Source organism: Cetorhinus maximus, chromosome 2 (assembly GCF_964194155.1).
Source record: "Cetorhinus maximus chromosome 2, sCetMax3.hap1.1, whole genome shotgun sequence".
Taxonomy (NCBI): Eukaryota; Metazoa; Chordata; class Chondrichthyes; order Lamniformes; family Cetorhinidae; genus Cetorhinus; species Cetorhinus maximus.
The window spans coordinates 220153974-220166513 of record NC_135880.1 but is presented as its reverse complement, the minus strand read 5'-3'; the positions used below and the strand labels follow the sequence as shown (position 1 = coordinate 220166513).

The following is a 12540-nucleotide window of genomic DNA, read 5'->3' as shown; positions in this document are numbered from 1 at the left end:
TCCTTGTGGATTTATTGGTGACTATCTTATATTTATGGCCTGAGGTTTGGGTCTGACCACACTCACTCAATCATGAGTCTGTGGAGAATTGTGGGGAGACTAGCTAAGCTGGTAAAGGGGAGATTTAATAGAGGTATTCAAGTTACAAGAGAGAGTGAATAAGAGATCTGCAGGAGGGTTGGAAATCAAATGACGCCAATTTATGGCGACTGTCAAAAGAGTCAGAGGGGAAAACGAGGACGCATTTTTATACAGTGAGTAGTTATTAATGTACTGCCTGAAAGAGTGTCGGAAAGAGATTCAATAATAACTTTTTTAAAGCATTTTGATATTGAGTTGGAAAGGAAACACTTGCAGGGCTGCTTGAATAGAGCAGTTAAGTGGGACTAATTGGAAAGATCTTTCAAGAAGCCGACACAGGCATGATAGGCTAAATGGCTGCCTTTTCTGCTGAAAAATTCTGTGATTCCTCCATAGTATTTATATTGCTGGGTTATTAGCTAATTAGCTACAAAAAATGCTCTCCAATTTTCCCTAGTTGTTGATTGAAGCCAGGGTACAATTTCATGGGTGTCTAACCAACCCCCTCCCCCCACCCCACTCCTCCAATATCTGGACAATGATTGTCAGTAAGATATTCAACCATGAAAATCATCACTGCAAAGCCAATTCCTGTTTTCACATGGTTTTTTTTTTGTAAAAATATACTTTATTCATAAATTATCTTCAATCACATTCAAAACCATTTCAAAAACAACATTACAAGGGTACAATCCAGGTTAAACTTTTACAAAATGTATCACCAGGTGCATCAGTACAAACAATATTACAGTCATTTACAGCCTTTCATTTTGATCTGTACAGCCCGAGGGGCTCTAAACAGTTCCCAGTCTCTCGGTGCGCTGTGGTAGAAAGGTCTTAGACAGCGACCCTTCCCCATTGCGCCTTTGCGGCAGCTGCCCCAAGCTTTAGTGCGTCCCTCAGCACGTAGTCCTGGACTTTGGATTGTGCCAGTCCGCAACAATCGGTCGGGGACAACTCTTTGTGCTGGAAGACCAACAAGTTTCGGGCAGACCAAAGCGCCTCTTTCACCGAGTTGATGATCCTCCAGCTGCAGTTGATGTTTGTCTCGGTGTGTGTCCCTGGGAACAGCCCGTAGAGCACAGAGTCCTGTGTCACAGAGCTGCTCGGGATGAACCTCGACAGCAACCACTGCATCTCTCTCCAGACTTTCTTTGCAAAGGCACAATCCACAAGGAGGTGAACAACGGTCTCTTCCCCACCACAGCCACCTCGAGGGCAACGTGCAGAGGGGGTGAGCTTCCTGGCGTGTAGGAAGGATCTGACGGGGAGGGCCTTTCTCACCACCAGCCAAGCTACGTCTTGGTGCTTGTTGGAAAGTTCTGGCGATGAGGCATTCTGCCAAATGACTTTGACAGTCTGCTCGGGGAACCATCCCACAGGGTCCACCCTCTCCTTATCCCTCAGGGCCTCTAGGACGTTACGTGCTGACCACTGCCTGATGGACTTGTGGTCAAAGGTGTTTTTCTGCATAAATTTTTCCACCAGGGACAGGTGGTACGGCACGGTCCAACTACTTGGAGCGTTCCGCGGCAGCGTGGCCAGACCCATCCTTCGCAACACCGGGGACAGGTAGAACCTCAGCACGTAGTGACACTTGGTGTTTGCGTACTGAGGGTCTACGCACCGCTTGATGCAGCCACACACAAAGGTGGCCATCAGTATGAGGGCGATGTTGGGCACGTTTTTTCCCCCTTTATCTAGAGGCTTGTACATCGCGTCCCTGCGGACACGATCCATTTTCGACCTCCAGATAAAGCGGAAGATGGCTCGAGTGATCGCCGTCGCGCAGGAGTCTGGAATGGGCCAGACCTGCGCCACGTACAGCAACAGCGAGAGTACCTCACACCTGATGACCAGGTTCTTACCCGCAATGGAGAGGGAGCGTCGCTCCCACATGCCCAGTTTCCTTTTCACCATAGCCACTCGCTCCTTCCAGTTTCTAACGCATGCCCCGGTCCCTCCGAACCATATCCCCAGCACCTTCAGGCCGTCAGCCCTGACAGTGAAGGGGACAAAGGATCGGTCAGCCCAGTTCCCAAAGAACATGGCCTCGCTCTTCCCACGATTTACCTTGGCTCCCGAGGCCAGTTCGAACTGGTCGCAGATGTGCATCAGTCTGCGCACCGACAGCGGATCCGAGCAGAAGACGGCGACGTCGTTTTCACATGGTTTTGTAAGGAAACTCCTCAAGATCCTAATCGGGAGCAAGAAGCCTGATTGCCTTGTCAGGGCACTGTGTCTGATTGTAGCCACACCCCAGTTAAAGTAGCTCACTCAACAGAGTCGGGAATCATAGCTGATATTTCCTGGTTTGTTAAGCCCCTGGACAGAACATTTACCCACTAAATCAGCAACTGTGCTACATGTAGAATACAAAACACCACAGAATGAATCCACGTATTGAGTGGTAAAACATGTACATCAAGCAGCTACAAAGAGAGAAATAATCAGACAGTGGTCATACACATCTGCAGTGCCGACTGCTTTTAGACGCCAATCGGTAAACAGTCTGAAATATTCAACATATAAAATATCAACAAGCTCACCGACTTGTTCTGAGTTGTGTCAGTTGATGAAATACTTCACTGTTAAAGTAGATTCCTTTTAAAGAATGAGAGCCACTTGGATTTCACATGCTCCAGCAATAGTTAACTTTCAAGTTCAATACCCTAAAATAGAGGGAAAAAAAGCCTGCCTTGTTATGAAGTGACTGTTTAAAGATCCCAGCTACAGAGATAAACCACTCAAACAGCCCGGAGCTAAGTGAGAGTGAGAGGGCCCCTAATGCAAACTGGCATCCAAATCCCAGCATCTATCTTTTTATCTTCCCTCAAACTCCGAAGGCTTCACCACCCCTCCTGACATGCGTAGAGTTTTCTGGCTTTCATTTTCCTGCTTATTAATTTTCTCCCCTCCTACTGCTGAAAATGCTGTTAACTCTTTGTTGGAGTACTTGTCTGTGGACACTGATAGTCCTCTGATATCTTGTTCATGTGGATTCTATTCCTACCCAAAGCTTGACCTAAGCATTGATGAGTTTTCTGGTCATGGAGAGCATTATAGACAAACTTAATCCTGACCACACCTACTGGCCGGATATACAATGACAGAATTGTTGATCTTTCCAATACAGAAGACCATTCGGCCCACTGCTGTGTGCCAGCTCTCTGAAGAGCAATCGATTTAGCGGTATACCCCTGCCCTTACCTTTTTCTACTTTTCTTCTTCAAATATTGTCCCATTTCATTTTCAAATTCTTACCCTGATCTCTCTCGTAATACTTTTAGTGATGATCATAAATTTAGGCCCTTTAGTTGTTAAGTCATCAACTTTAGATCCTTACCAAATTTCAACAATTTGAAACTCAATGTCAGATCTCCTCTTAACATTCTCTGCTCCAATGAAAATTTTGAGTTATATCTAAAGATTCCTACCCTTGTTTCAGCTTATGGATTTTCATTATAGAGATCATTACATGACAGTCATGTATAGTATCTCCAGCCAGTTTTCCCTCTTTTGACCAGAAGGTGCTGAGGTCAATTGTAATTCCCCCAACACTACTCAAATTAGGGAAATCCCATTGGTCTGAACTTTTTGGGTAGCTCTGTTGCCTTGGAGTCGAAAGGTTCTGGTTTTAAGTCCCACCCATACAGACATGGGCACAGAATCTGAACTAATACTGCAATGGAATGCTGCACTGTCAACGGTGTCATCTTTACGATAAGACTTTAAACTGAGGGTCTGTCTGCTCTTTCAAATGGATATGAAAGATCCAATGACATTACTCAAAGAGAATCTGAACCAGTGTCCTGATTAATATTTATCCCTGAATCAATATCACTAAAAAGCAGATTGCTGTTTGTAGAATCATGTGTGCAATTTTTGTTCCCTATTTTACAACACATATTTCACTTTATTTAAAAAAAAACCTTTATTGATTGTTACCTACTTTTGGAAATCATGAGAGTGAGAAAGGAGCTGTATAAATTCAGGCCCTTCTGTCATTGACCTTACTGACTCATCATAGAATAAAAATTAATTCTTGGAGACTCTTGGGGCAGGGTTTAACCGTCGGCGAAGGGAGAGCGGGGTCTGCTCGCCGACGCGTAAAATAACGCGGGACGATGTCGGGCGGAACTCCTGACATCATCCCGCCCCATTTAAATTTTCAGGAAGGGCGGGGGCGCAGAAAAATCAGCTGCGGGCCCGCCGACCTGTCAATGGCCAATTGAGGCCATTGACAGGATCAATTAAACAATTAAAGCACCTGCCCGTCCAACCTTAAAGTTGGCGGGTCGGCCAGGAGCCCCGGCGGCAACTAGAGAAAACATGAAACCTCATCAAGCGGCGGGATGAAGTTTCATGTAGGGTTTTAAAAATTTTAATAAAATTGTTATGGAAATTATGAACATGTCCCAGCTCATGTGACATTGTCACATGAGGGGACATGTAAGGAAATTTTTTTTTTTCTATTTTTAATATTGTTGAAAGTGGAGGCGATCTCCCTGAGGCTGCACTTAGCCTCAGGGAGATGAATGCGCTCTTTTGTGCACATGCGTGAAAGAGCGCACTCTCAATTTTAGGGATACCCCCCTGCCCACATAGGGAGTGCATAGCACTTCCCTGCGGACATCACGCTGGGTGGGCCTTAATTAGCCTACCCACGTAAAATTGCGCCGCGCCTCAGATCGGGGACGCCGATCGGAAGCGCGCCAGCACGCTCCAGCCCATCAACTTCGCCCCCCACCCAACGGGGTGAAAATTCTGCCCTTGGTCTGTTAGATTCAGCTCTTCACTTGCTAAGCCACTGTGGAGTGTATTCTCATGCTACCCATGTGCTTATGTACACTGTAGGCAGGAGGTTGGACAGAGAGGGAGCAGAGTTTGGCAGAAGAGTCACTTTGGCCCAGCATCCTTCATCCCAGCCACACAGCGGCACAGGCAGAAATGTGAAAGTTGTTTGCTCACTTGCCCTCTCATGAGGAGTTGGTGACTGGTGCTGAAAGACCAAGAAAGAAAAAGGACAAAGGGGCACAGTAACATAATGGTAATGTTACAGAACTAATGATCCAGAGGCTGGACTAATGTGTCACACACATGATTTCAGATCACAGCACACTTGGGGGCATTTAAGTTGCTAGTCTTATTAATAATGCTCATGAAACTACAGGGTTGTTGCAAAAACTCATAGCTGATCTGATAGTAACCTGAAATCTGCATCCCACCTACCCCCGATAACCTATTGCTCCCTTGTTTACCAAGAATCTATCCACCTCTGCCTTAAAAATATTCAAAGACTCTGCTTCCACCGCCTTTTCAGGAAGAGAGTTCCAAAGACTCACAACCTTCTAAGTGAAAAAGTTTGCCTCATGTCTGTTTTAAATGGCCAGCCCCTTATTTTAAAACAGTGACCCCCTAGTTCTAGATTTTTCCACAACATCCTCTCCACATCCACCCTGTCAAGATCCCTCAGAATCTTATATGTTTCAATCAAGTCACCTCTTATTCTTCTAAACTCCTGCAGATACAAGCCTAGCCTGTCCAACCTTTCCTCATAAGACAACCCACCCATTCCAGGTATTCAGGGACAAAAATCAGCCATCCTTACCTGGTCTGGCCTACACATAACTGCAGGTCCATGGTAATGTGCGTGACTCTTAACTGCTCTCTGAAATGGACTAACAAGACTCCCACTTGCATCAAACTGCGACAGGGAAAACCACTGTGGATGTACCGATATCACATGGAGTGCAGTGGTTTAAGAGAGTGGCCCATGACCATCTTCTCAAGGGCAATTAGGGATGGGCAATAAATGCTGCAGCGACGCTCACATCCCAAAAATGAATTTAAAAAAGGCAAGTAGTTGGACCGTGCCGTACCACCTGTCCCTCATGGAAATATTTATGCAAAGAAACACCTTTGACCACAAGTCCATCAGACAAGAACTTGTTCACAAAAGCCATGTTCATTTCCTAGAATTAAGCTGTGACAATATTCAACACAAGGTGACTCATATCTGATTTCCTCTGACATCATTTTAATGCAGTTTCACAATATAGGCAGTGGTAATTTGCAGTTGAAAAACAAAATCATTGTAGAAAATCTTTGAAAATATACAGGCAAAGCAACAGGATATTAAGACGATTGTCCTTATGAATTTAGTGCCGAGTTTATCTCCTCAAAACTTAAGAGTTTAATTTCCTCTGTTAAGTTAACTCATGTATGTAAAATTCCTTTGTAAACTTCTTAACTGTTATTTTAAACAGGTTAAGAAACTATTGCACTTTTATAAAACATGATATCCCCTGATGTTAATGTTATACGCTTGGTGCAAAAGTCAATTAGCATTACTTCTCTTTCTGACAACAATAAAAAGGCAGTTTAGTTGAGACTGTAAACTTGATATGGTATATTGCACAACATTATTGTAATCTCGGGACTGTAACATGGCACAGAAACACCTCCTTACAAAGCAATTATCACAATAGTCCAGGCCTTTGTGTGTCTTGATCTGCTACAATTTTCTCTCTCCTCCTCTTGTTGGCAGACAGACACCTCCACATGTGTGGCCAGTCATCCAGTGGCCATTCATCGTGTGTTCACATAAACAGTCAGGGCTGGCTGATTAACCATGGAGGGCATCACAGCTAAGTCCAATCCATTTCTTGCCTGAAAGTGCTCATGCATGATCATCAGAACTGGATGGCGATCCTAAGCAGGACTCTGGCTGATTTATCTGCTCCCTAACGCAAGGCTGATCAAGCAAGCAGCAGCTTCCAAAGTACCACACCATCTGAAATCACTTAAAATAGAGAGCTGGGTGTGGAACATCCTTAGACTGTATGGCTTAGTGACACGTAGAATGGTATTATTTACCCTTCAGCTTTTTAGGGAAGGACTTCTGGTGCTTGTATGAGTATTAGATTTATAATTTATGTGTGAAAAATCACCCATAAGGCAATTGTAGCTAATGAAAATTAAAGAATACTCTTAGGAATTCAATTGTTGTGGTTTTGCACTGGTTTATACACTCAACAAATCTCTTTATATAAAATGAAAACAGAAAAAACTCAGCCTGTCTGGCAGCATCTTTTTTTTATATTTGTTCAGGGGATGTGGGTGTCACTGACTAGGCCAGCATTTATTACACATCCCCAGTTTGGAGGGCCTGGGGTCACATGTATGTAGGCCAGTAGATTTCCTTCTCTAAAGGATGTTAGAGTGAACCAGGTGGGTTTTTTTTTACAACAATTGATTGACAGTCATCATTAAACTTTTAATTCAAGAGTTTTAATTAATTCAAATTCCACCATTTGCCATAGTGGGAGTTGAACCCAGGTCCCCAGCACATTACCCTGGGTTTCTGGGTTACTAAGCTCAGCAATAATACCACTACACCATCACTGCCCCTGTAGGAAGCATAAGAGTTAACGCTTTGAGTCTGTGTGACTCTTTTTCAGAGCTTAAATATCTATATGTTCACTGCTTTTGAGCACACAGGCGAACGAGCACTTCAGAGGGCAAGTGCTATTATAGCACCCTCAGTGTGATTGCAATTCCCACCACATCTCGCCTCGGCTCAAAAATCGGCAGGGCTGCACCAGCAAGTGTAACAACAAGCTTGCGGTAAAGGTTGTGTTGTTGGAAGTTGCGATGTTATACATCATTATCCAGATTGATTAGTATCTGTGGTCAGGGCTGAGAGAACCTCTCAAGGACATACGAGCAAAACCTGTGTCTGCGATACAAAAAAAAAGTGATGCAGAGAGGTAATGCTAGAAATTTAATGGGGAGGAAACGTGTGTGTGCGTGTGTGTGTGTGTGTGTGAGAGTGCGTACATGTGCATGTGTACATATGTGTGTGTGTGTGCGTGTGCACCATTACTTCATATGCATGTGAAGGAGGAGTTAATGAAACATTTGGAAATTTGGGCTGAGTCACAAAACTTATTTGCCCAAAGGGAGTTATATTATCTGTGGCATTGGCATTCCAATATATAATTGGGCCTGTGATGCAATCATAAGTGCTTCTGCAAAGAGACAGAATGGATAGGTAGGGTGAGAAGCAGGCAGGTGGGGGTCTAACGGTGAAAACTACAGCTTGTTAGATGTAAAGACCTTTTCTTGTTCCTGATATTCTTAATATTAATGAAGAAGAGAAAGACCAGGACTGAAGAGACAAATAAGCTCATTCAGAAACAATGATTAAAAAAGAGTGACCACTAAATCTATTTCCCTTTTTTACAAACATGCTTGCTCATAAAAGGGCAGATGTCCTTCTCACAACCCCAGCATTTCTGAATTACATGGGATGAATATTTCTGATAGCCACAGACATCGCACTGATCCTTGGCCTTCACTTCCCTGGCCATGGGCTGTGTGCGTATCAGCTTCCTCAGATCTTTCTTGACCAGGTCATTTGCATAGGCGACATCTACCACCGTAATCCGTTCGGGATTCCAGATGCAGTCTTCTTCTTTTCCACTGGGAATGAAGGTCATCCCACATTTCGGTGGGACCCAAGCACAGTCATAGCCTTGCTGATGCCAGGTTTTTTGAAGGGGATGATTATCCAAGTCTATTTTCTTCACTTTTCCAACTCTAACTTTCAGCTTGAATACCACTTTGTCATGGTCTGCTGTAAGCTTTGGGTATGCTCTTGCTTTATTCATATCTCTGCTAACATATATCCCTGGGCCCAGGAGTCCATCCTTCGACGGTGTAAACCCCGAGCGTATTATATTTGCGGCATTATTTTTGTGGGTCCCATGGTACATGGTATATCCTCTACCGTCTTGAAGCTCCTGTCCCGATTTCAGGTGCCCTTTGTCCTCGTAGATTGCCTGCCAGCCATAAAACTCAACTGACATTTTTCGAAATAGTGTTTATCTCTTTCTGCAGTCACGTGAGACCTGTAATGGGAAATGTTTACATGGTATTGCTAAGGTCTCGGCCACAGCCAGAAGTACACTTTCATAAGAAAATTAATGAGGGACTGTGAAATGAGATATTGGTACATTTAGACTTATACAGAGATAGGCTGAAACCTCTTTAAAATATCTGAGCTAGGTTTATGTGTTTACATGAGCTGTACTTTATTTCCTAATGTGACAAAATGTGACATTTTGCTCCTACTTTTTATTTTATTCTGTCCTCCCATTTCAGCACGTTCAGGGTTAAAATCAAGTTAATTTCAAAAGGCTTTTATTTATAGAGCATCTTTCATGAACTCAGACGTCCCTTTACAGCCAATGAAGTACTTTTGAAGTGTTTTCACTGTTATAATGCAGGAAACACCACAGCCAATTTGCACACAGCAAATTCTCACAAATAGCAATCTGACAATGGCCAGATAATTGTTTTTTGTTGTTGGCTGAGGGATAAGTACTGGCCAGGGCACCATGGGGAATTCCCCTGGCTTTCCTCAAAATTCTCCCTTGGAAGCTTTCACACGCACTTTCACAAACAAGGTCTCAGTTTAACATTTCATCCAAAAGACAGTAGCCCCGACAGTGCCGTATGACAACGTTAGGGATGCAGGTCCCTTAAAGAGGAAACCACGACAAGCTGCAGAGTGAATTGATGTTCACTAGAGCCTGTACGTAAGAGCTGGGATTTTCCCCAGTACAGGGGGTTTTGCTTCTGGACAGGAAAAGGATCCAGAAAGGAAGTGTGGAAACTGCTATCTATACTGAACTACAGTTTAACAATAAATCAGTTGATTCACAGAATGTCTCCTGCTGCCTGAGTCGGTAACTGGGTATTAAACCTATTAAACACCGCATTCCTTCAGTACAGCAGTGAATAATAGTTTATTGAGGTCCACTGGGTTAACATCACTCACTGTGTTGGGGATGACCCTTTCAGACTAAAGAAGGAATCGTTGGATTGGGTCCGACCATCTGTAGATGGCCTCTACTGACGCTGGAGGTTAACTCCTGGCCTAGATGGTTGGTTTATTGATGTTTGACTGACAGATTGAGAGGTATTTTTTAATTTCCTTGGTAACGGGGAGCGCGCTCCCTTGTTCTTTCCCCAGCAGAGGCAATTGTTTCTACTTCCTTAACAAATCCTTCAATTGTCTTAAAACCACGATTAGATCACTTCTGAACATTCTATACTTGTGGAATATATGTCTAGACAATATAACCTGCCCTCCCGATTAAACCCTTTTAGTCCCAGTGCCATTTTGACTCTTGGGCTTAATCCACTGCTAGATACTGGGCATGCACAGTGCTTCATAGAGGATGAAGGCACGATCTTTGCTAATGGACACAAGAGAAATAGTTGATTAAAAACCCCAAAAAGTAACAAATAAAAACCTGTGATAACAGTAGGCCTTGAAACTCTCTAAACACCAATATTATATCCTATTGTAGAGAAATACCGTATCCTCAATATACTAAAGAGAATGGAAAACCATGTATATATTACTGACAGCAGCAGATCCAGGCTAAATGATAAGACATTTAACAAACACAAGGTACCTGCAGGTAAAATTGAAAGATCGGAAATGATGTGAAATAAATCAAATCAAGTCATCTAGGAAAGATAAGACTGAAGGGTGACCTAAAAGGGGTCTTTAAAATTATGAAGAGATTTGATAGAGTAAACATGGATAAGATTTTTCTAGGATGGAAGGGCAGCTTATGACGGGGTGGGGGGTGGGGGGGGGGGGGCGCGGACAGCTTGCACCCCCACCCCCACCCCCACCACCTCAACTCCCGGAAGCAAAGCCAGTGTGGAGCCAACTCGCTGGCTGGCATCCCGCCCTGCAGCCATAATGCGCTGCAGGTGGGCTAAACTGGCACTAAATTGCTTCCTCCCTCATGGGGAGGAAGTCCTGCACCGGGGGTGGGGGGAGGTGGGGGCTTGGCCAGCAGCTCCAACAGTCTCAGCAGCACCAACAGTGCATTAGTGGGCACTGGCAGCACTCCAAGCAGGCCCAAGGAGATGGCCCAATGGATCCGGGGGCCAGGCAAATCTGGGGTGTTGGGCAGGTTGGGGGTTGTTGGGCAGTATAGGGAGAGGGAGGGGTGGGGATTGGTGTGTTTTATTGGGCAGGTGGGTAGGAAGAGGGGTACTATCTTAGGGGGGGGGTTACCCTCCCCCCATGCACAAAGGGCACCTCCCGAAGATAGAAAACCCCCTTCCTTCCCTTCTTTTAAACAGACGGCCTGCCCGCTGTTGCCTGCCTGCCCAGATCAACCGTGTTATGGTGCGGGCAGCGTATTGTCAGGGTCAACTGGCTCGTTAATAAGCGCAATTTAGCCTTGATTATTAATTTAGATATGGTGGCAGGCTGCCAGTTTTCCCTCCCTTTCACCCCCCCCCCCCCCCCCCCCCGTATTATGGGGTGAGTTCGGGGCTAGGGGGCGGGAAAGTGGTGAGGCTGGCACCTGCCCTATTTTACATGCTACCCCTCACCAAAAACACACCTGGCGGGGCACATAAAATGCAGGCCCAAGACGGTCACTATTAATGCGGAATTCAGGAGAGTGGTGGGGACGTGGAACTTATTGCCACAGGAGTGGTTGCGGTGAAGAGAACAAATGCCTTTAGGAGGAAGCTAGATAAGTGCCAGAGGGGGGGGGAAGGGTGCAGAAGGATATGCTGGTAGGGTGAGAGGACTCAAACAGATCGGGTGGAGAGTCCTGTCAGGCATAAGCCAAGTGCCTGGTTTCCGTGTGGCAAAACCCTAGCCTGGCTTATTCCGCGTCTTCCTCGTTTTTTTTATTCCCTGGCGCTAGTCAAGTTTTGATTATCTCAAAAGCTCCGGCAAACAAAATTACAAGTGAGATAAAGTCAAGGGGGGAGCGAAGCAGGGGGCTCAGCAGAGACCAGTGGGAGATTGTTAAAAAGTAAAGAAGTAACAGTGACATTTTTTGCCGAGTGGACTGGCAGTGACCAAACAACCCTGCACCCGCAACTTGGTCAGCCTTACTCTATAGGGTCAGGGAGATTGGCTGAACGCGATAGTGTGACACAACAAGATCTCTGTGGCATCTTTAACATCCCATTTAAGTAAATCCTATGTAAACCCCCGCGTTACATTACCGCACATTAAGGATATATGGATCACGGTGCCAATTGAACCTGCTGCCTTTGCAACAGCCCACAGGTCACATTTCTCATCCCTTTCTGCCTCCGATTCACCCCCTTCCATCCGCTTCAAACAACACCCTGTCTTGCACAAGGAATTGGGTCATTTATAAAAAAGTATTCTTTCTGCCACCAACCTTTAAACCGGGTCCCATTTCCCGCTAAGTGTGCGAAAGTGACAGTCACCACCTTTCCAATAATCGCGAAAACCATCGAGTGAGATTATATAGACAGAAAAGTTCTTCCCAAAAAAATTCCGAATTAAAACCCATTACCTCCTGTCTGGCTACTTCTCCCGACACTCAGGGATGGAAATCGAAACCAACTTGCCTCTTAACACTCGTTCACTTTCGT

At 44.9% G+C, this 12540-nt stretch overlaps 1 protein-coding gene across 1 annotated transcript in view; it reads right to left on the bottom strand.

The window, feature by feature from the left end:
* Positions 1 to 9034, bottom strand: part of LOC144691597 (uncharacterized) — a 33145-nt gene extending 24111 nt beyond the window's left edge. Inside the window, exon 1 of the mRNA XM_078559841.1 lies at positions 8315 to 9034. Coding sequence (XP_078415967.1) covers positions 8315 to 8954 — 640 coding nt within the window. The 5' untranslated portion in view covers positions 8955 to 9034. The remainder of the gene's footprint in view (positions 1 to 8314) is intronic.
* Between the last annotated feature and the right edge of the window lie 3506 nt (positions 9035 to 12540).